Source organism: Leucoraja erinacea, chromosome 24, assembly GCF_028641065.1.
Source record: "Leucoraja erinacea ecotype New England chromosome 24, Leri_hhj_1, whole genome shotgun sequence".
Taxonomy (NCBI): domain Eukaryota; kingdom Metazoa; phylum Chordata; class Chondrichthyes; order Rajiformes; family Rajidae; genus Leucoraja; species Leucoraja erinaceus.
The window spans coordinates 7,982,070-8,007,482 of NC_073400.1; the positions used below are offsets into that span (position 1 = coordinate 7,982,070).

General features: G+C 43.1%; 1 protein-coding gene across 1 annotated transcript in view; it reads right to left on the minus strand.

Annotated features, from left to right (window-relative positions):
• The window catches only part of LOC129708616 (SAM pointed domain-containing Ets transcription factor), a 79,924-nt gene that overhangs the window by 16,375 nt on the left and 38,136 nt on the right, over positions 1-25,413 (minus strand). The window contains exons 2-3 of the mRNA XM_055654470.1: positions 24,755-25,225; positions 6,068-6,265 (exon numbers count right to left, since the gene is read on the minus strand). Of these exons, the coding sequence (XP_055510445.1) occupies positions 6,068-6,265; positions 24,755-25,202 (646 nt within the window). The 5' untranslated portion in view covers positions 25,203-25,225. The remainder of the gene's footprint in view (positions 1-6,067; positions 6,266-24,754; positions 25,226-25,413) is intronic.

The window sequence follows — 25,413 nt, forward strand, 5'->3', positions numbered from 1 at the left end:
GGCAGTAACTCTACTGCTGCACCACCGTGCCACCACTGTACTTTTACTCCTATTTTGTTGTGTTCTTAAACTTATGTGTTTACACTCTGTGTCTCGAGATTCCTTTGCACACAAACAAATATCTGTTTCCTATCATTTAAAAAGTGTTCTACTTTTTGTTTCTTCTCACCATTGGGAACAATTTCACAATTTCTTATATCTACCACCTGCTTGTCAACTCACTTCTTTTTGCAGAGTCTGGTCATTCTCCTTAAGGCAGACTTTTCCCAACTTGGACTTTGTCCCTAGAACCATGTGCTGTGTCCCAGAGAACTATATTATGCATTTTATAGCTTCCCCCTTCGCTTGACCCATTGTAACTCGAATTGACTTCATTGTATTTATGTGTAGTATTATCTGATCTATTTGAGATCTGGGGGTCCTTGTTCATCAGTCATTGAAATCAAGCATGCAGGTACAGCAGTTAGTGAATAAAGCTAATGGCATGTTGACCTTCATTACAGAGGAGTTGAGTATACAGTAGGTCCTTCTGCAGTTGTACAGGGCCCTAGTGAGACCACACCTGGAGTATTGTATACAGTTTTGGTCTCCAAATTTGAGGAAGGACATTCTTGCTATTGGGGAAGTGTAGCGTAGGTTCACAAGGTTAATTCCCGGGATGACGGGACTTTCATATGTTGATAGAATGGAGCGACTGGGCTTGTATACACTGGAATTGAGAAGGATGCAAGGGGATCTTATTGAAACATATAAGATTATTAAGGGATTGGACACGCTAGAGGCAGGAAACATGTTCCCAATGTTGGGGTAGTCCAAAACCAGGGGCCACAATTTAAGAATATCGGCTAGGCCATTTAGAACAGAGATGAGGAAACACTTTTTCACCCATAGAGCTGTGAATCTATGGAATCCTCTGCCTCAGAAGGCAGTGGAGGCCAATTTTCTGGATGATTTCAAGAGAGAGTTAGATAGAGAGTTAGATAGCAGAGTCAAGGGATATGGGGAGGAGGCAGGAACGGGGTACTGATTGTGGATGATCAGCCATGATTGTGGATGATGATCGCAGTGAATTGCGGTGCTAGCTCGAAGGGCCGAATGGCCTACTCCTGCACCTATTGTCTATTGTCTATTAATGTCATGCAAAACAAAACTTTTCACTGCACCTTGGTACATGTGTCAATAACAAACCTAAACCTAAACCTCCATGTAAACTTCAATGAGCAATACAAGTGCAAAAATATTCAACAGTATAAGACGCAATAACCAACAATCTTTCAGCAACATAAGAGTCTTTTTTATGAACAGGACATAATTGTGGTTAGTTTTAATGCTAAGTTGCTTACATTACTGCAACCTGTGACAAGGTGGAGAAAGTATCAACTATATGGTCTGCTGGATCCCGTGCCAGCTTCGTCGCTGAAAGAGAGGTCATCTCGCGCCATCAGTTCTCACTGTGGTAGCTTGATTTATAAAACAATGGCATGGTTAATTTGACTCTCTGAGTGATGCCAGCCCTGTGAGTTGTACCCCATTACGCACTAAACTTTGGATCATACAAAGCCATTTTCTACCAAAATGCATTATGTTCTGATGAAATTATTTTAAGAAGCACACAATTCATCCCACTCAGCAAATGCGTAACTTAGTTGCTGAAACCCAGGCTACATTCTAGTAAATCTCCTCTGTACTCTCTCTATTTTGTTGACATACTTCCTATAATTAGGCGACCATAATTGTACACCATACTCCAGAAGGCTCACCATGCCTGTATTTTTAACATGAATCCCCTTCACCATTTATAAAGGCCACACATAAAACTTTCTTTACCACCCCCGAGATCAAGGGGGAAAGTTAATTGTCACCTAGATTCTTCAATTGCCATTTAATGAGAGGGATTTTCCTGCCAAGATGTAGCAAACACTTGTCAGCAGACATCTGCCTCTTTCAGCCCACTCTTCCAACTGGCAATCTCTCTGTAGATAAACTTACTTCAGCAATAATACTGCAGATTACTAATCCAAAACACCATCATCTAGATCATTGATGTACATGACAAACAACAGTGGACCCAACACAGATCCCTGTGGCACCCCACTCGTCACTGGCCTCCAACCTGACAAATAACCATCCACCATTACTCTCTGGCATCTCCCATTCAGCCACTGTTGAATCCATCTTGCTACTCCACCATTAATACCCAACCATTGAACCTTCTTAACCATGTTGGTAATAATGATGATGGAAACTTGCGGGTTTAGTTACTGAAGTATGATGGAATGGAAAAGTGCTGTTATGATTCAGTCATCAAGCATTGCAGTTAATCGTTGAGCTGCTCGCAAGAGTTTTGGAAAATAAGACCATTGCAGAAAAACTGACTTTCTTTTTCCAGATGAATACTAGGATAAAACATTTTTTTTTTTAAAGGAAGCACAAGTTGGGCCACTGATCCTTCAAGCCTGCTCCGCCTTGCTTAAGATCATGGCTGATCTGATCTTCATATCACTCCTTCAGATCTTCAACTCCACATATCTGCTTGATAACATAACTCTCAACTCCTATCTAATCCAAAAACCCGTCAGCTGAAGCCTTTAAAACATTCTATGACTCAGCCGTCATAGTTCCCTGGGGAAGAAAATTAAAATCTTCCTCACCTCCGTCATGAGTAGGCGACCACTTATTCTGAAAGGATACTTTTACTGCTGGATTCGTGCATGAGGAGAAGTATCTTCTCAGCATTGACCCTATCAATTCCCATTCAGGATCTTGGCAACAAGGAACTGCAGATGCTCCACTTGGGTAGCTTACAACCCAAACTATATGAACATTGAATTCTCCAATTTTAGGTAGCCTCTAATTGATAGCCTCTAACTTTAGGTTGCCTGATAACAGGTGGGAAGAAGCTGTCCCTGAATCTGGAGGTGTGTGTATTCACACTTCTGTACCTCTTGCCTGATGAGAGAGGGGAGAAGATGGAGTGTATGGGGTGAGACTCCTTGATTACGTTGGTGGCCTTGCCAGGGCAACTTGGATTGTAGATGGAGTCAACAGAAGCAAGGTTGGTTTGTGTGATGGTCAGGTCTGCGACCACAATTCTCTGCAATTTCTTACTTCCTAAGTTAGGTCAAACTTCCTGAGCCTTCTAAGGAAGTAGTGGCGTTGGTGTGTTTTCTTGGCCATTGCATCCTGGACGGGATAGGTTGCTGGTGATATTTACTTCTAGGAACGTGTATTATATTCCATCTGTGCTCATTCCTATTCGGATTGTCTAAATCCCTAAAGCCTCTTTATAACCTTTACCACTTTCACAATTCTATCTAGTTTAGTATCATCAACCAAACTGTTAATACAGCTTGCAGATAGCTGGGGTTCAATCACCAACCCATGTGGTACCCCACTACCCTGCCAACTTGAGAACGATCTTTTTATTCCAACAATTTATCAGATACCCAATTCCATATCCATGATGGTACATTAGTCACAAGTCTCCATGCTCTAACCGAGTTGACCAACGTCCTGTGGGTGACTGCATCAAAAGCCTTTCAAAAAATAAAAGCAAACTATGTTCGCAGGTTCCCTATCTACTAGTCACATCCTCAAAGAACTCTAGTAGATTAGCCAAACACCATTTATCTTCCTTCAATCCATTTTGACTCTGCTCAAACCTATTTTTTCTTATCATGTATCTATACACTGTGAATGGCATGATTGTAATCATGTATTGTCTTTCTGCTAACTGGTTAGCTCGTAACAAAAGCTTTTCACTGTACCTCAGTACACGTGATAATAAACTAAACTGGACTGAACATCCTTCATTAGAGATTTCAGCATTTGTCCTATCACTGACATTGGCCGAACAAGAGCTCCCTGCTTGCAATCCTTTCCCTCTCTTTTGTTAAATGTTGTTAGGGAGTGGAGTGTACATACTGATCACTGGTCGCCATGGACTGGATGGGCTGAAGGGCCTGTTTCAGTGCTGTATCTCTGAAGTAAAGGTTCCTCAGTGTATTGATCCAGGAGGGCCCCTGTATGCATTCCTTTTTTTATAAGATTAGACACCAAATGTTGGCGTAACTCAGCGGGTCAGGCAGCATCTCTGGATAGAAGAAATGGGTGACGTTTCAGGTCAAGACCATTTTTTCCATAAGGATTTGCTTCATTCATTCTAGATATGTTAATCTCTCGTAGGCTTTCTCTATTCCTGTTACATGTACTCTACTTTCCTGATTTATGCCAAGCCTGATATTACAACATGAAAGAACGGCAAGCTCCACCAGCATTGAAATAAAGAGCTTCCTGTTAATATTGGATCATTCCAAACTACATGTATGTTATGGAACCATCCAACAAAGAAGCAGAGTGCCCTGATTATAACCAAGCCCAAAGATGTTTATATATAACATGGCCATTGGAGCATGGATTGGCTGCAGATACAACTAAACCAGACAATGAAACCTCAATTACCTTGTGCAGGAAACTCAGTTGATGCTGTGTGACCATTCACAGCTTCAGAATACAAGAGTGACCCTCTGACACATTACTCAGTGGGCAAAATTTGCACGGGATGATTTCAGAATAAAACTTTGTAAACAGGGAGGACAATGCAGCGAGTAAGACCATAGCCCATAGGACCCAGGAGCAGAATTAAACATTCGGCCCATCCAGTCGACTCCACCACTTGATCATGGGGCAGATCTATTTTTCCTTCTCAATCACATGTTCTTGCCTACTCCCCATAACCTTTGACCCCCTTAGTAATCAAGAACTTGTCAATCCCTGCTTTAAAAATACCCACTGACTTGGCCTCCACCAATATCTGTGGCAATGAATTACACAGATTCACCTCCCTCTGGTTAAAGACATTCCTCCTCATCTCATTTATAAAACTCCTTCCTTTTATTCTTATGCTCATAAGTTCATGTTATTGGAGGTGAATTAGGTCATTCGGCCGATCAGGTTACTCCGCCATTCAACCGTGGCTGATCTATCTTTCCCGCTTTCACCCCATTCTCCAGCCTTCTCCCTATAACCCCTGACACCCGTTCTAATCAAGAACCTGTTAATCTCAGACGCACTGTCAACCTCCAATTCAGAGGTTGTGCCCTCTGGTAATAATTGGCTCTCCCAATAATGAAAAAAAACAATAGTGGACTACATGATCATAAAACTAAACTGGTTTCACCACAGGAATCCACGCTGTACATATTATTTTTGATACCGGATATTCAAACAATAAAACAAGACCATGATTTATGTGATTCTCAATCCAACAACATGATAAAATGTTTGTTTATGGGAAACTAGGTCAGATCAAGTTAGCCCGAGATGTTTTCCATGGTGGAATAGATTGCCAATAACTGCTACCCATGGGTGAAGTGGAATGCTGCGAAGGTAGCTAAACTTTATTGAGTTCTAAACAAAATTGGGGCATTTAGAATCGGAAATTCTATCACAGTATGTTCACATTATCGCAAAGCCCCTTTTATAGAAGATTATCAATCAATTCTTTCTCACTGAAAATCTTAAATAACCTTTTCCCAACAGGTTTCTCAACTTATCGATCCAGAAAGGATCTTGCGTACACACCACAAATTAACTACCAAGGCACACAAAAATGCTGGAGAAACTCAGCGGGAGCAGCAGCATCTATGGAGCGAAGGAGATAGGCGACGTTGCCTATGTCCTTCGTTCCATAGATGCTGCTGCACCCGCTGAGTTTCTCCAGCATTTTTGTGTACCTTCGATTTTCCATCATCTGCAGTTCCTTCTTGAACACAAATTAACTACCTACTTATTATAGTAAGTTTGATTCACCTACCCTCGATGTAAGTTAACATGAGTGTGGGGGGTTGACACAAAATGCTGGAGTAACCCAGCGGGGCAGGCAGCATCTCTGGGGAGAAGGAATGGGTGATGTTTCAGGTTCAGACACTTCTTCAGACTTCTAGATCCGAAAAAACCACCCATTCCTTCTCTCCAGAGACGCTGCCTGTCCCACTGAGTTACTCCGGCATTTTGTGTCTACCTTCAGTTTAAGATGAGTCTATCTTCAGTCAAGATGAGCACATACCAGATTTCCAGATGTCTAAGTGTGCGTACAAAATATCACCGCACATCGGAGATCTCTGCCTGAACTCCTCTTCCGACATGGAGCAGAGGTCTTTCCCACTGAGATCCTGGAAGGATTTCCCAATCTGTGGCAGTCGATATTGATGTTCAGTCCATAAGATCCACTTCTGGACATTCCCTATACTCCACTCCATTGGGTCTGAAAAATAACAAATCATCATTGTTAATTGCAGGAACCTTATCAATACAAACTTAAAGCACACGGCATTGGGGGTTCAGTATTGATGTGGATAGAGAACTGGCTGGCAAACAGGAAGCAAAGAGTAGGAGTAAACGGGTCCTTTTCACAATGGCGGGCAGTGACTAGTGGGATATCGCAAGGCTCAGTGCTGGGACCCCAGCTATTTACAATATATATTAATGATCTGGATGAGGGAATTGAAGGCAATATCTCCAAGTTTGCTGGATGACACTAAGCTGGGGGGCAGTGTTAGCTGTGAGGAGGATGCTAGGAGACTGCAAGGTGACTTGGATAGGCTGGGCGAGTGGCCAAATGTTTGGCAGATGCAGTATAATGTGGATAAATGTAAGGTTGTCCATTTTGGTGGCAAAAACAGGAAAGCAGACTATTATCTAAATGGTGGCCGATTAGGAAAAGGGGAGATGCAGCGAGACCTGGGTGTCATGGTACACCAGTCAATGAAAGTAGGCATGCAGGTGCAGCAGGCAGTGAAGAAAGCGAATGGTATGTTAGCTTTCATAGCAAAAGGATTTGAGTATAGGAGCAGGGAGGTTCTACTGCAGTTGTACAGGGTCTTGGTGAGACCACACCTGGAGTATTGCGTACAGTTTTGGTCTCTAAATCTGAGGAAGGACATTATTGCCATAGAGGGAGTGCAGAGAAGGTTCACCAGACTGATTCCTGGGATGTCAGGACTGTCTTATGAAGAAAGACTGGATAGACTTGGTTTATACTCTCTAGAATTTAGGAGATTGAGAGGGGATCTTATAGAAACATACAAAATTCTTAAGGGGTTGGACAGGCTAGATGCAGGAAGATTGTTCCCGATGTTGGGGAAGTCCAGGACAAGGGGTCACAGCTTAAGGATAAGGGGGAAATCCTTTAAAACCGAGATGAGAAAAACTTTTTTCACACAGGAGTGGTGAATCTCTGGAACTCTCTGCCACAGAGGGTTGTTGAGGCCAGTTCATTGGCTATATTTAAGAGGGAGTTAGATGTGGCCCTTGTGGCTAAGGGGATCAGAGGGTATGGAGAGAAGGCAGGTATGGGATACTGAGTTGGATGATCAGCCATGATCATATTGAATGGCGGTGCAGGCTCGAAGGGCCGAATGGCCTACTCCTGCACCTAATTTCTATGTTTCTATGTTTCTAAAACAAGATACTGGCAAGATAAGATGGAGTTAATATTCTTAATCTGCAGGGAACATAATATTTATATAAAATGCATAACTCAAATTTGTTTCCTGCATTGCTCAGTCAATGAAACAATCAAACAAATTAACTTTATAACATATGTAGTGAGGGGAGCAGAGAGGATCATTGGCGTCTCCCTACCCTCGGCACAAGAACTGTTCCAGAGCCGCTGTCTGAAAAAAGCTCAGAGAATTGCTAAGGATAAACTACACCCCCTCCACATACACCTGGATCTCCTGCCATCAGGCAAGAGATATCGAAGCATTAAAGCCCGGACTACAAGACTGCTAAACAGCTTCCTGCCACAGGCTGTGAGGCTGCTAAACAGTCACTCTGTACTCACAGTCACTTGATTCTGCGGCTGGCACGGACACTTTAATAACTGGCACTGGCCACTCAAATCAGCTGCCCCGGACATTTTTATGATTGGTTTATTGTATTTTAACATTGTGTTTTACCTGCTTTTAACTATTTATTTATACTGTTCCATCAGGGACTGGATTGTTTTTAGTGTTATTATGTGTGAAACGTTTTAAATTTCATGTGCGATGCTCCGCTATTCCCTGGGAAACGTCTTTTCATTTTGCACTGTACAACTGTTGCTTGCAAGATGACAATAAAGGTTGATTGATTGATTGATTGATTGATTGATTGATATGTGATACCACAGATTGCAGGGTACATTCTCACACACTACAAATTGCTCATTTGCCTGGATTTTAACAAGAACCATCTCACTTTTTCTTCTACCTGTTAAATGCAAAGGAGTGTTTTAGGCTTCCCACATCCCTTGTGTTGGGGACCTCACTAAGGAGTGGATGGAATATTGCTTGGTCTAAAAGCAGGATGCCCACCAATAGTCCGTGGGATGGAGTGGGGAGGGGAGGGGAGGGGGACGGTGCTCCTCCTGTCCGTGCCAAGACAGTCAATAAGAAGCAACAGAACCAAGATGGACTCCAGACTATGAGTTCACATGGATGTTTCTTGAATCCAAGAAAGTTTCCTAAATTGTCAAAAATGACGGGTCAGCATGAACACACGACAGCTCTGGCTCAGTTGATCAACAGTCCTTACCCTGATGTGTTGGTTGTTTATTCTCTAGAGTATTCAATGTAACGATTTTAGCTTTTGATAAGCTGCAGCACTGAAGTGTCTTTTGGATGATAAGATAAGCCAAAGCCCGATTTGGTCTCTTAGGCGACCACAAGTGGTCCCATGGTACTATTTTGAGGAGGATCACAAAAGTGTTCCCTTGTTTCTTGGCCATACTTACCCTTCAATTAACATTATTAAAACAGGTAATTTTCTCATTGCCTGTGGAAACTTGCTGTGTACAAAGTGCCGGCTCTGTTCCTTTATAGTTTATTAGCACTACATGTGCCTTAGGGTGAGAAAAAGATGAAAGGCAATGTCTAAATGAATCATTATAAATTGAGTCACCGTATAATGCTGCATGAGCTTGAATAAACCCAACTGCATGATATAACATGGCAGTTATGGAAATTCTCATCTGATAAAAGCCCTTTAGGTGTCATGTGAGGATTCACTAGCCTTTTTATGTTTTCCCATTTCAGTTTGTGACAGGGAGTTATTCACAGTGATTGACTTCAATCCTTTTTTAACTACTTCTTCCTCCCATACTATTAGTTCCATTTTGTCCACAAATAATCTTTCACTATAAGATCTCCCTCAGGCCCCATAAGGCAAGAAAGGATTCCAGGCTCTTACTGGGGTATTAAAGATTTGGTCAGCATTCCACTCATGTTTTTGTGACTGCCTTCCTCACTAGGCTGCTAACGTTCTCTCCTAGACCCATGAAATGTGCTGCTTTGATTCATAGTTTTGTGTCATAGTCATCCCATTGGTGTAACCTTTGACCTCTTGCTTATTAAATATCTGTCTATGAAAGATATATTCATAGACTCCACTCTTCCTGCCCTTCCCCAACACCATAACAAAGGCAATTCAAAAGATTCGTGACTGAGCAAAAAGACTTTGCCTCATTTTTCCTCACAAGAGAAATGGCCCACAGCAGATGCTAGTCTAAAGGGCCTGTCCCACTATACGAGTTTACCCAAGAGCTCTCCCGAGTTAAAAAAAAAATCAAACTCGTGGTAGGTACGTAGAATGTGCATAGCGGGCACGTCGGAGCTCAGGATGTCTCTTAGTGGCTCTAAACGCTAACGGTAGGTACTCGGGAAACGCGGTAAGCTCGTGAAGTTTTTTCAACATGTTGAAAAATGTCCACGAGAGCCCCGATGAGCCTATGAACGGCTATTACCGTAATTCTCCGAGTTCGAATCAGGGGAAACTCGGGAGAGCTCTTGAATTACCTCGTACAGTGGGACAGGCCCTTAATAAACCTCTTCAAAACAGTTTCTAGCTCATTACTATCTTTCCTTAAGGAGACCAATGCTATACGAGGCACTGCAGACATTCTATATAACTGAAGCAAAATATACTGCTACAAGCAACTCCCCAGCAATAAACGATAATAATCTATTAGATTTCCTAATTATTTGCGGTGCCTGCTTCCTGGCCCTTTTATGGATAGCGCACTAGAGACCAGGATACCAGGAAGAACTGGCAAACTGGAAGAAATGAAGATGTGGAGCTGAGATCTTAATGTCATAGAAACATAGAAACATAGAAATTAGGTGCAGGAGTAGGCCATTCGGCCCTTCGAGCCTGCACCGCCATTCAATATGATCATGGCTGATCATCCAACTCGGTATCCCGTACCTGCCTTCTCTCCATACCCCCTGATCCCTTTAGCCAGAAGGGCTACATCTAACTCCCTCTTAAATATAGCCAATGAACTGGCCTCAACTACCTTCTGTGGCAGAGAATTCCACAGATTCACCACTCTCTGTGTGAAAAATGTTTTCCTCATCTCGGTCCTAAAAGATTTCCCCCTTATCCTTAAGCTGTGACCCTTGTCCTGGACTTCCCTAACATCGGGAACAATCTTCCTGCATCTAGCCTGTCCAACCCCTTAAGAATTTTGTAAGTTTCTATAAGATCCCCTCTCAAGTCCGATCAATGGGAAGCTTGAGTTAAGGGAAGTGATGGCAGAAATACTGTAACAACAAAACATATTTCATGGATGTGGGAGCAAACAAGAATATGGATTTGAGATGATCATCAGATTGAGTATGATTGTACTAAATGGCAAAGGGAGTTGTAGAAGCCTAATGGTCAATCCCTGCTTCTAATTCATATGCTTGCATGTTCCAAATCAGCTAAGGGTCAGTGGGAAATGCTTTTGTCTCCGAGTCACAAGTTAGGGGTTCAGATCTATTTCCAGAGACTTGAGCATCGCATCCAGCTTGAAGCCTCAGTTCATGGGCAATGCTGCACTGTCGGGGGTTGTCAAGTGTATTACATGTTAAAACAAGGCCCCGTTTGTTGTTTTCAATGGATATCAAAGATACCACCTCACAATTTCCTTAAAACAAAGATAACCAATTCTCATTTATGCAAATGTAATGCCACTGCACAGTTGTTGCTGCACTAGTTGAAGCCCAAATAACTGTGATACTTTGCAGGTTAATGATAAATGATAAAGCAGTGGGAAATGGAGGTGGGGGTTACTAGATGAGATTTTAAACTTCCATATTTAATAGCCAGACCAGTTTACCCAGAACAGATTACTCATAAATGAAGAAACAAGGTACTGCACATGCTGGTTTACGTAAAAGGGCGCACATTTCTGGAGTAACTCAGTGGGTCAGACAGGAAACGTCACCTATCCATGGTCTCCAGAGATGGTGCCTGACCCACTGAGTTGCTCCAGCAATTTGTGTCCTTCTTCTTCTTGCGTGTGGCGTGCACAGCCCGACAAAACACAACATCTATTTGTTTGTGCACGTTGGGTTGATTGCATTAGTCAAAACAGGTTGCAATCTCCCACCCCCTCTCTGCTCTGGACCAACTGGATAATAGGAACACATACACCAGGCTACATCGACTACAGCTGGACACTATCATCTCCTCCAAAGTTACCACCAAGCCCCAAGACCTGGGCCTCTATAACTCTCTTTACATCTCAATCCTTGATTTTCTCATTGGCAGACCCCAAACAGTGTGGATCGATCTCCCCTCCTCGATGGCCATTGACACAGGCGCAGGTCCAAGCTCCACGTTTAGCACCCTGCTCAACTCACTTTACACCTATGGCTGTGGGCCTAACCACAGCTCTAATGCAATCTCTAAATTTGCTGACATCGCTGTTGTGATTGGAAAAATCAACAGTCAGAACACAGGAGAGTGATAGAACACCCAGCAACCTCTTGATCAATGTAACCAAATAAATAATTCCTACACTGACATTTCCGTCCTGAGCCTCCTCCATCGTCAGAGAGGGGCCCAGCGCAAATAGGAGGAGCAGCACCTCATATTCTGCTTGGGCAGCTTGCACCCCAGCGATATGAATATTGACTTCACTAACTACAAGTAGCCCTTGCTTTCCCTCTCTCTCCATCCCCTCCCCTTCCCAGTTCTCCGACCAGTCTTACCATCTCCGACTACATTTTATCTCTTTACCGCCCACTCCCCTGACATAAGTCTGAAGAAGGGTCTCGCCCGAAACATCACCCATCCCTTCTCTCCAGTGATGCTGCCTGTCCCGCTGAGTTACTCCCGCAGTTTGTGTCGATTTAACCTTCGATTTAATCTTTGACCTTCGATTTAAACCAGCATCTGCAATTCTTTCCTACATAAATAAATAATTGCTGACTTCAGAAGGGGAAAGACTGGAGACCGTGTGCCATTTTCCATTGGTAGGTTGGTGGTGGAGAGAATTAGCAGTTTGATATTCCTGGGAATGAATATCTTGGAGGATCTGTCCTGGGCCCAGCACATGAATGTAATCACAAAGAAGCTGCACCGGCATTTCTCCTTTCTTAGAAGTTTAGAGATTCTCTATGTCTCGGAGTTAGGGTTGCCAACTGTCCCGTATTAGCCGGGACATCCCGTATATTGGGCTAAGTTGGTTTGTCCCATACGGGACTGGTCTTGTCCCATATTTAACTGCAACTACTCAGGTCTAGGGGACTATTGGAACGCCGCATCTGGCCCCTCCTTGCCTATCCCGAACGTAGTGCAGCCCATGTAGTGCAGCAGCCTCGCCCGTGGTCACGTCGGTCGGCAGCCCGGCCAGCTGTCCGACCTTCAGACCTTCGCTTACCGCCAACACCATCACCCCTCCTTCTCACCGGGCCAAAACTCCTCAGCTGCCCGCTGGCTGGGCTTTGTGTGCAGTCCAGCACCTGGGCCAACTTATCACTCACCCAGCCACGGCCGAGTCGGTCAATGAATTGCCGTCGGGAATTTGTCCCTTATTTTGACCATTTGTCCCTTATTTGGGAGTGAGAAAGTTGACAACTCTACTCAGAATATTGGAATAAAATTTTACAGATGTACTGAGAACATGTCCTGATGGGTTGCATTATGGCTCGGTGTGGCAATTTCAATACACACGAATGCCAAGTGGCTGCTGAGAGTGATGGTCTCAACGTGATCCATCACCAGCAAAGCACTCCCCTCCATCAAAAGCATTTACATGAAGCACTGTGTCAAGCAGGTGTCATCTATCCCTTCTGTCTGGCCATGCCCTCTTCTCATTGCTGCCATTGGACATGAGGTAATGAGACCTGAGGCACTACACCACCAGTGTGAGGAACAGCTACTTCCCTACAACTATCAGCTTCTTGAACTAACCTGCAAAACCCTAATTCCACCTTGACAACTGAACAATGTGGCCTTCCTCTTGTGCCACTAATTAGATTTTGCACCAATGACTTGCATTTTGCATAGTTTGTTTTGCTTTTAGAAGTTTTATATGCCATTTATGTACAATTTATGTATAATTTGTTTTTGTATATTTGGGCCTAGGTGCGTGTAACGTTACAGCAAGCAAGATTTGTTTTCATTTTATCTGTACCTCACCATAATAATAAACTTGACAACCCCCTTGCCTGCCACAGTTAAACTAGAAGTAAGTATATTTGCAATGGGCTGAAGCCGAGTTTTGATTATTTGTTGATTTAAACCCTTCCCCTGGATTCCCTACTGTATGGATGCTAGTTGCAATTGCTTCCTCATCAACATGTACAAAGCAAAGCAATTAATTCCACCAAGCTGAGACATCGGGCACTGAAGAGGCCACAAAGAACCACACAACATTATCACAACATGACTAATCAAATCTGTCTTTAGCAGTGTATGGATTTTAATGTCAACAATAGAAACAATAATCCATTGCTGAAAATTAATGCATTTTTTTCTCATGCTGGTTAATAACTGGACTGTAAAGCGCACAGCAATAACAGGCAGAGATATAACAGTAAGAGTGGTCAAATTAGAATGGCCTTTTAGCTGTCATAGTCAATAGTAGCAAGCTGCCATTTGAATGGGGACGTAATTGTGATACTACCCGTGTGACCAGCAAGAGACTGTGGTCAAAGAGCAGGCACTGCCCTGTGGCACTCCCTCAACTCACAGACTATTGTAAAGTCACTCCACACCAGAAGCATTGGACCAAAGCATTTACTTGATATAATCTGTTGTAGCTCGTACCTGCCCCAAATCCCCAGCCAGCAAGGTGACATTTCAAGGCCCTATTTGGAGCAAGCCTGGCACTGCCACTAGCTACCTAAAATGCCATCAGTATTCCCCTTAAGACTGATGAGATAACAACCTTTATGAAAATACATTTTCTTCAGTAAAGTAGAATCAGTAGAACATAAACAACAACATTTCCAACACACTGTACTTTAAGGTATTGCAAATGTTGTTTTATAGGTCAGCATGACCTTGGTATACACTGTTCTGAGATAGCGCCTGCTGAATAATGTGCTTTACTTTGATTATTGGCTTTCCGCTGCAAATATCCAGTCAACAAATACTGTTATCTGTATGTATTTTGTTTTTCTTGAATAGTCTTGAAGATATCTGGTAGACTCCATTATTGATTGGGAAGACCGTATTTCAATATTGAGCCATTTTGGGGATCGGCACAGAAATATTGGAACTACATGTCAGCGGCATCATTCAACCAAAACAAAAGCGATTGGTTATTTTTTAAACTCTGCAAGATAAATGAGTGCCATGTTCAGCAGTGCTGGGACATGAATTTGCTCATCGCAATAACAAATACTAACATCACTAATATCTATGTGTAATACAATGATTTCAGCAAGTAGGTAACATTAATTGCAATATTCATTGGATTAAATCCACTGTGAATGACTGGCATCAGCTAAAGTCAGCCTCCATTTCTGCAAAGATTAGAAAAGAAACAACTACTGTTTGGCTATCTGATTCCACCAAAATGTAGAGCCAATAATTCTTCTAATAATTCCCCAAAATTAGCCTTCTAATACTGGGGAAATTCAGCCCACTGTCTCTTGGAATCATTGACATTGCCTGCTGCTGTATCAATTCCTGGGTCTGTCTCAAAGTCCAGAGGTGAATCCAGTAATTTGATGGGAGTTGAGAGGCCGGGAGAGATTCTGCAAGATCATCATTGTACAGAATAATAATAATATAGAATATGAACACATGATTGTAATTGTAATTGTAATTGTAATTGTAATTGTAAATCTTTATTGTCATTTCCTGAGTATTCGCATACTCAGAGGAAACAAAAAAACGTTTCTCAACCAGTGTCCGTTCAGTTTTCGTTACAAAATAAATAGCAATTAAAATTAAAATACAGTCATGAACAATTTAACCCTCTAATAACATTCAATAACATTCAACAGCCGTTCCGACCGGCAGCGGCACAACAGTGGCTCTGCTGCAGTGTGGGGGGTTTGTGCGCGATACTTGGCAGGGGGGAAAGTTCATTTAACAGTCTTATAGCCTGTGGGAAGAAGCTGAGGAGCATCCTGCTGGTTTTGCAGCTGATGCTCCTGTACCTCTTCCCAGATGGGAGGATGGTGAAAAAGTCATGTGATGGGTGGTAAGGGTCTTTGATGATGGAGATGGCTCTGTTGATGCATCTCTTCTTGTATATGTCCAGCAGGAAGGGGAGTGGAGCACCAATAATCCTTCTTGCGGTCTTCACTATCCTGTCCAGTTGGTGCCGTTCGTACGCCTTGCAGCTCCCGAACCAGGAAGTGATGCCGTATGTCAGTGTGCTCTCGACAGTCCCCCTGTAAAAAGTCCGTAGATGTGTGGTGGGGAGGCCTGCTTTCCGTAGTCTTCAGAGGGGGTGAAGTCGCTGCTGGGCTCTCTTGACCAGAGCTGTGGTGTTGGCCGTGGACGTCAGGTCATCAGACAGGTGTAGTCCCAAGAACTTCATGCTGCTGACCCTTTCCACATCAGCTCCGTCGATGTGCAGAGATGCATGGTGATGTTTCCCCGCCCTCCTGAAGTCAACCACCATCTCCTTAGTTTTTCCCACGTTAAGAATGAGGTTGTGGGATTTGCACCAACCTGTGAGCAGCTCCACCTCCATCCTGTACGCCGATTCATCGTTGTCACTGATGAGACCCACTACTGTTGTGTCATCAGCGAACTTGCTGATGAAGTTGTTATTGAGTCTGGCAGTACAGTCGTGTGTCAGCAGACTAAACAGAAGGGGGCTTAGGACACAGCCTTGGGGTGAGCCAGTGCTCACGGCTATGGTTTTTGATGTCCTACTGCCCACCCTGACTGTCTGCTGCCGCTGCGACAGGAAGTTCAGGACCCAGCTACATGTGCCGGCATCAACCCCCAACAGCTCCAACATCTCCACCAGCTGCTGCGGGATGATTGTGTTGAAAGCGGAGCTGAAGTCTATGAAGAGGATCCTGGCATAGGTGTTTTTCCGATCGAGATGTGACAACACGAGGTTCAGTGTTGTTGAGACTGCGTCCTCTGTGGATCGGTTGGCTCTATAGGCGAACTGCAGTGGGTCTAGGTCGGCAGGTAGACTGTTTTTGATGTGCTGCATAACTAGTCGCTCAAAACACTTCATTACAATGGGTGTTAGGGCCACTGGTCGAAAGTCGTTATGGCAGGCTGGGTTTGGTTTCTTCGGTACAGGGACGATGGTGGCACTCTTAAGACAATTCGGCACTACTGCCTGGCTGAGTGAGATGTTAAAAATGTCTGTGAAGACATCCTTCAGTTGCTGATTGCTGATCAGCAGTGGATGGACTTGGCTGAAGCTGAGCTGGGCTACATTCAATAATGGCTCCTCACAGACAGAATAAGCTCAGTGGATCATAGATGCTGCACTAGAGCAGGAGAGAAGGAGATTCCTCAGGAAATCTGATGCTGCCCCAGACGAATACGCTGCCGTGCACAGACGCGCACACAGACGTGCACACACGCACACAGACGTGCACACACGCACACAGACGCACGCACTCAGGCACACGCAAACACACACACGTGCGCACACACACGCACACATGCGCATGAGCATTGACGCACACACACATGCACACCCAAACACACACATAAACATGCACGCGCGCACGGGCATAAACACGCGTGCACATACACAGGCATGCACAAACACAGCGTGAGCATTGACGCACACACACACATATAACCAAACACACTGTACTACACTGCACCAGGTCCGTTAGCCCAACTTGTCCATGCCGACCAAGATATTCTATCTATGTTAGCCCTATTTGCCCGTGTTTGGTTCTAAACCTTTCCTATTCGTGTATCTGCCAAAATGTATTTTAAATGTCACAGATGTGGAGCTACAAGAAGTTCAATGGTCTACAGGGTGCTCTAGTTCAGTGAATGCATCTTTTACTACCAATTGCCTCAATGGCTTTGAACCCTACACAACCTCCACCCAGTCACTCATAATTCCTACCATTCAGGACTCACACCAAATATTCATTTGCTCTATCTCTCCCTCACACACGTTGCATGGATCTCATTAAACGCATCTCATTACATGAACAAACTCCCAGCTGTTTAGCCACCACACATATAACAAAATACATTATTCAATTTTAACAATCACGTCCTGGTCTCTGGGAGGACATGTTGAACATAAGTGGGGCCAGCAGAAACTAACTGGAGAGGGACTGACATGTCCTTCAATCTCAAAGGAGAAGATAGTTCTCCCATTACTTGTATGGTCATTGAAGAGACCCTGATCTTAGACACTGACATTCACAATGTGGACATTAGAGGAGTGAATTCTCTTTTATGTTTGCTGTATGGAACAGTTGACACAGAGTGGTGTGCAAACTACCAACAATGCCGTGTATTACAGGAAACTTGCAATTTTCATAAAGCCATGTACAGGCAGTCCGCAGGTCACGGCAGGTCAAAGGTGAACGCAGGTGAGGGCGGGTTTTGATAGTCAGATGGTTGAACAAAGACCCGACATGAAAAAAACAGAAGGTGTGAGACAAAAGGATTGGAGCGTTGTGAATTGTGAAGCCAGAGGAGGGAATGTAGTTGGAGGGGAGGGAGAAATAGGTGTAAGCCCACGTGGGGCACGGGGGGGAGAAAGGGGGTGTGGGGGGAGAAAGGCAGGGGGTAGCGGGTGTGACGCATCTCAAATGTGCACGTGCATTTGCAAATTATAGATGGGAATTTTAAAAGCCCAAACAATGGATGCTCCAGAGTCACAAGTTCATGTTCACAAGTTATAGGAGTAGAATTCAACCATTTGACCCATCGAGTCCACTCCACCATTCAATCATGACTGATCTCTGCCTCCTAATCCCATTTTCCTGCCTTCTCCCCATAACCCTTGACACCCATTCTAATCAAGAATGTGTCCGTCTCTGCCTTAAAAACATCCACTGTCAAGGACTCTTCAGACCTGTATCGGCCAAGTCAAAAGAAAATGATGTGGCATTGCTGTTTGCGGGACCTTAGAGATGTGCTCTAAGGTCCCACTTAGTGGTGCTGGCTCGAAGGCCCGAATGGCCTCCTCCTGCACCTATTTTCTGTTTCTATTTTATATATGTTAGTTGGCCTGCGTTCTAATAGTGCATTCTACTTGAGGTGTTGATCTGAGGACTCTGAGGATTTCCAAGTTCTTTCTATGAAAGGAGTCCAATCAAATCAGTGATATATACGATAAGAGGTAGAAAGATAGGTTAAATATTGTGTATCAACCTATGGGTTAAGATGATATATGTACCACCATACGCTCAGTGCTGCCTTCAGGAAGCACTTGTATCCAGAAGCAGGAACAAAACCTTGTTTGGCAGATTGAGCAGTGGAAGCTGAATCTATGGAATGAACCATAGAACAGTGAGATGAGAGGGAGGGACAAAGATGAAGACCTTCTCTAACCGACATGTAAATCTGTAAGTGCCCCATTCACTTACTGCCCCTGGTGGTCTGCCTGCCTCTCTGCAACAACGCCTTCTGTGCTCTGATTTATGGTCCAGCAAAGCACTAACAATTGTGAACTTGAGAACTCAGTGATTGGAACTCATACAGTCATAGAGTTATACCACGTGGAATAGACCCTTCGGCCCAACTCCTCCATACTGACCAAGGTGCCATCCCGAGCCAGCTCCAATTCCCTGTATTTTGGTCCTTATCCCTCTAAACCATTCCTATCCATGAACCTGTCCAACTGTGTTTTTAACAATGTAACTATACACATCTCTACCATTTCCTCTGCAATATTGTGACGTAAACCCCCAATCCTCGGTGCCCCTTTAAATCTTTCCCTCCTCAACTTAAGCCTTGCCTACCCTGGGAAAAGAGTTGTAACCATTCACCTCATCCATGCCCCTCATGACGTCTTTCAGGTTAACCCTTAGCCTCCTTTGCTGCAGGCAAAGCTGGTTTTGCCCAGGATGCTAGCCAAACCCTGTTCACCAGAATTTTGATCAAACCCACACCTAGAAATTATTGATTCAACAGCCTAGTGTCTCCAACCTGTTAGTTGATAGGGTGGCATTTTATTAAGGGTTGGGCTGTATTACTCAACCTTAAAAGGAAATGAACACTGCTTGCCATCTGCTTCATATTCAAATTATCTGTGACTCCTCACCTAGATATCTCTGCACCAAGGAGCTGGGTAAATGGAGTCCAGATAAAAGCTGTTCCATCATTTTATGTTGTTTTACTATAGATCAGTAATGATCTGAGGGAAGGAAGGAACAGATTTACCGGCGTGAATTGTTTATCTGCACCCAGGCACTATGCGTGTGCTCTGCACCATGCACTCATGCACAGTGCCCTGCACTGTAGTAACTATTGCATAGTTCATTTGAAAATGTTTTTTTGTAATTTAAGGGCAAATGTTCTTAATTTACAAAGAAACCATTTGAGCTGAGACATAATTTCTTTTGCCTGCTTTTCCATTCAATAAGAGCATAAATGTACTTTTACCTTAGTTTGTGCACTAACCCTATAATCCTTGCTTCCCTTGATATCTGAACAAAAAAAATAATCTCTATCCTGAGTAAACTCAGATACTGATCCTCCACATCCTCTCGGGTAGAGAATTCAAAAGATTCACTCAAAGCCCTTGTGCAGTAAAGCCCAGCCTACCATTTAACTTTCAATGACTCCTATCTAAGAACACCCTCTGATCGCCAATACTTCCTTTCTTGAATAATGTTGTTAAGTTCGGGACTATCCAATCTGTGGGAACTGTACTAGAATCTATTCATAGTCAATGCCTCTAAAGCTTTGGGTACAGTGTATCAAATCCTGAGGATTTATTGCCATGGAGTTGCAATAATTAACTGATATTAGCTTAACCAAATGCTGATTTCTTGAGCTGCCTGTTTACTCTAGATCTGTAGTACTTCATTATTTCCATTAGACTTTCTATTCCATTTTCCATCAAGATAGACACAACATACATATTATCTCTAAACTATGTATTATTCTCACTGTCAAACCATTTGATATAGCTTCCTAATCTACCTTAACCAATTCACACCTCATGCCATTGCAGTTTGCTTCATTCAGATTTAATGCCCTAGTTTCATATTGAACTAAATCACTTTAAATGCTGAAACAACATTCTGTTATATTATCAATAATTCTCCCCTAAAGATTTCAAAACTATCAAATTAACCCCATCCAATACTCAGAACCCGATCAAAAATAACTTGTTCCTTTGTCATCCATCATTAAATGATCTAGAAACACATCTCTTATATAATCCCTCAATGGATTCTCCACATAATTGCTGCTAAATGTATTTCTCAGTGTACATGAAGATTAAAATCACACATGATTATTACATTATCTTTTTTTAAATTTCCCAAACATACTCAGCTCCCCATTGTCATTACCATTGGAGATGATAACCCAGGTCATTCCTTGGTTAACCTAAAATACCCCGTTGAGCTATTTTTAAACAAGGCCCCAGTGCCTTAACCAGTATTTACTCTTCAATTAACCATTCTGAAAAACAGATTAACTGATCGTTCTCACATTGATGTTAGGGGGTGCTTGCTACGCATAAAATGGATGTGTTGGATGTACAGGTTAACTAATGACCTACGTTAACACACAGGTTGTCCCAGAGCACCATTAAGTGTAAGTGGTATCATAGGTTCCATATAAATACAAATCTTTCTTAAGGGGCTGCCCCACTGTACGAGCTAATTCAAGAGCGCTCCAGAGTTTTAAAAAAAAATCAAACTCGTGGTAAGCACATAGAATATACAGAGCGGGTACATCAGAGCTCGGGACGTCCCTTAGCGGCTCGTAACGCTAACGGCAGGCACTCGGGAAACGCGGTAAGCTCGGGAAGACGCGTGAAAAATTTTCAACATGTTGAAAAATGTCCACGAGAGCCCCGAGTACCTACTAGCGGCTATTACCGTAATTCTCCGAGTTCGAATCAGGGGAAACTCGGGAGAACTCTTGAATTAGCTCGTACAGTAGGACAACCCCATTACAAGACTGAAGAATTGACTGTGCCATGGTTTCATTTATAAATAAGTTTTGTAAACGATAACAGGGTAACATCTTGCAGATTGCCTGTGCTCTTGCTACTCGGCTAGCCTGCTCATAATGGCCAGTATGTTTACTGCACCGAAGCGTGCAGCTTGGATTCAGACTTTAGAGATACAGCTTGGAGGCAGGTCCATCGGCCCACCAAGTACAAACCGACCAGCAATCACCCCCATACACTAGCACTATCCCACACTATGGACAAACCTGTATGTCTTTGGAGTGTTAGAGGAAACCGGAGCAACGGAGGAAACCCACGTGGCATTGGGAGAATGTACAAACTCCGTACAGACAACACCCGCAGTGGGGATTGAACCTGGGTCTCTGGAGCTGTAAGGCTGAAACTCTACCCCTGTGCTGCCCTTCAGTGATCCTTCTGTTTGGTCAGAGTTTGAGAAACAGTGGCAACTGTTTGCCTAGAATTAGTTGACTGCATGCATCAACCCAATTCCATTTAACAGCAGATTGCTATTCAACAGCCCTTGCTAGAATAGGAAAGCACAGCCTCCAGTCATGGGCAAAAGTGACAGTGAGGCACCACAAGGTTCAATGTGGTGAAAGGAACTACAGATGCTGTTTTTTTTTTAATCAACGATAGACACAAAGTGCTGGAGTAACTCAGAGGGTCAGGCAGCATCTCTGGAGAAAAAGACTTGGTGATGTTTCGGGTCTGAACCGAGGAAGGATTCCAACCCGAAACATCACCCGCCCTTTTTCTCCAGAGATGCTGCCTGACGCAGAGTTACTCCGGCACTTTGCATCTATCTTCATCACAAGGTTCAATATTCTGGCAGTGCCCATTGTTCAGCCTGAATGGCATTTGAGATACTGGAGGCCTAATGTCAATCAACACAATCTCTTGAGAAGAGGCAAAGACCAAAAGCAGAGTGAAAATTGGAAAGAATGATAATGGTCTGTGTTGGGAACGCAGCGTAATGGGGAGTTGACAAGGTAGATGAATGAAAACCTCACCCACGAGCTCCAGAAAGAAGGCACTAAATGGGGGAATGTTATTTTTCATGCTGGGATAATGAATGACCCCGCTCTGGACTTGAATCCAATGTAAAATCTCAGTTCCTTAAAGATCTGCAGAACATTTTATTCTAATTCCTGCTCCACTCGGCTTGAGTGACCAAACAAATGGAATGATGGAACTGTAAATTCATCTACAATTGACAAAAGGCATAAACACAAATTTGGAAGATTTACAAGTGTAAATTTGTTGGTGATTGGGCTAAGGATAAATAAGTATAACTTAGATTGGGAGACAGTTTTCTTTGTACATTTCTCAAATGGAGGGCTTCCATCTGTTTAGTCTTGCTCACAGACCCCAATCTGATTCAGTTTGCCAGATTGTCTGACACAAAGGCAATAAAACCATTCAGGGGGTCACCTGCTCCTCATGTCAAATAGATGAAAATAATGTGATCGCATGGAGTTTTAAAAGAATAAGCCGTTGTGACGAGAGCATGAAAGGGAAAAATGCAGGGCTATGGGATCGAGAAATGAGCAGCAGGTGAAGCAGCCTTGGTCGGCTGTAAGTTCTATGATGTAGCTTCTCCCAGATGCCTTCTCTATCGCTTCAGATAGGAGGTACGTATAAGGTTCAGGTGCCTCTCTTTGCAGTGCTTCATAACTAGATCTTAAAACTCTGCTGTCTATGAACTCTGAACTCATTTGCTTTTATACAATTAAAGTAAGAATGACAAATGCCCCCGATAGAGGTGGGGCGTCAGCTGTGAAGCAGGTACACTGTTATTTATGTGTCGAACTCTGGTCCAGTGACCACTAATATGCCCACTTGACACGTCCTCCGTACATGGCTGACTTTATAATATCCTAAATGAACCTGTCCAAAGACTTCATTTTCCAGTCACCAACTGTGTGAATGGCTGCTTGGCTTTGTGTGAAATCAGTGGGGTTTTCAAAGCGGTGACCCAAACTAGTTGGGAAGAAGAGAACACAGATTTAACTGGTAATAAAATCTGGCAGAAATTGGTTTTTTTTTTTACACGGTGAGCTGTAATGATCAATGAGGGATGCATAACTTGCATTGGTGACTAAATAAAATTCAACTGACTTTAAACAGTGAATTGATTTAATATTGGAAGAGGTTATTTTACAAGACAATGGAGAGAGGACGGAAAGTGGAGCTATGGGATTGTTCTTCCAAAGACAAGATATCGACACAAGAACACAGTAGCTTCCTTTTGCGTTACTTAATTTGGATATTCACACGCATTCAGTATCAACCCTTGTAAAGTATTCTGAGACAACCCTGGAACCTGATGTTGTGCTAATCTGTCAATGTTTTTCCTTATTAAATTGTGTCCATATCATTTCCCTTGCACCTGAATGTTGTAACTTCACTTTAACCGCTCAAATTAGGCTCCTTTTTGCTTGCAGCGGAACACAATCATTAATTTTTAGATCTGCTGCTTGAACATTATTAAGTTCAATTTATGGTGAGAATGCTCATAATGTCCCACAGTTTGCGATCAATAAAATATATAACTGAGCTTGTTTACAATCGAGGCAATAGAAGACTCATATTGTCATAAGGCCATAAGGGAAAGGACTAGAATTAGGCCATTTGGCCCATCAAGTCTACTCTGCCATTTGATCATGACAGATCTATCTCTCCCTCCAAACCCCATTCTCACGCCTTCTGCCCATAATCTCTGACACCTGTACTAATCAAGGATCTATCTTTCTCTGCCTTAAAAATCCACTGATATCTTGTATCGACAAGGAATGAGGCAAGTCCATTATAACCTGTGGACATCCCTTTAGCATTCGATATTCATGTAGGACAATGCGGAGAGTCACTCGAGTGCAGTGCAAACAGAATTTATCACATTGTACAAAGTAGCTGCTCTGAAACAATCTGCCATATGCTAATACGTCACTTTAATCCTGAGCTAACAAGTTTATGACATTGTTGATCAGTCAGCTATGGCACACAGTGTACACACCTGTATCACATTACTCTGGATCTACAAGTCTTCATGGCATTACTTTAATCTAGACCACCATTTTACAGCCATTACACAATCTAGGAAAGTCTGCTGCTTTGTATTTATATTACGTACAAACGATGTGTACCAAGAGTAGTCATTGTGTAAAGAAATGTTAAGAAATACTAAAAGTAAAGGAAGAATATACATTTAAAAGGTGTTACATTGAGCTTATTGATGGGAGGAAAATGAAACCAGATTTAGCTATTAGAAAAATATTTTATCAAGGCTCAGAAACATTTTACATTAAAGGGGAAAAAAGCAGCTTTGGTTAGAGTATTCAGCTAATAAAACTAGTCATTTGAGTTACATTCGGTATTATTTACCTGCAGAAATGTTCAGTAGCTTACAGGCTGTCTCTATCTCCTTGAGAACTTCTCCAACCACCATGGTCTGAACCTGTTCTAGGGACCTTTCTTCTATGTGGACACTGTTCTGATAGTCCAGCTCCGTGGACACACAAAGCTCCTGGCTGTCCACAATGGGGCATTGTTCTGGCTCTTTGTGTGGCTCAGTCTTCAAGCTGTGGTCAAGTTCCGGACGCTCGGCTAACCCCTTCGATAGCCACGCACAGTCTTCGGTTAGCAACATGTCGAAGTAGGACAAGTAGACAGGCAGCGTCCGATCAGGGGTGGGGGGGTTACTGGATGGTTCCACCACTGTCCACTCAAGGCCTTTCGGGTGGCTGGGTTTCTCCAGGTTAGTCAGTATCGCCTCCTCAAACGCAGTCCGGCTCTGATGCAGCATGGTCAGTCTTCGACCAGCACTGCCCATCACCTTGAGCAAACCCTTCAAATCTACAGCAAAGCCAGAAGAGACAAATGATTAATAGCATAACAACACCATCCATAGACTGATGAATATTGACTGCATCACAGCAATGATGTTTATTGAACCCATTGGGAGGTTTTAAGCTAGAAACAGGGGATTACAGGGTCAGTTGGTCACTTAAATTAAAAATAGTTTATTGTGTGATTTTATAAAA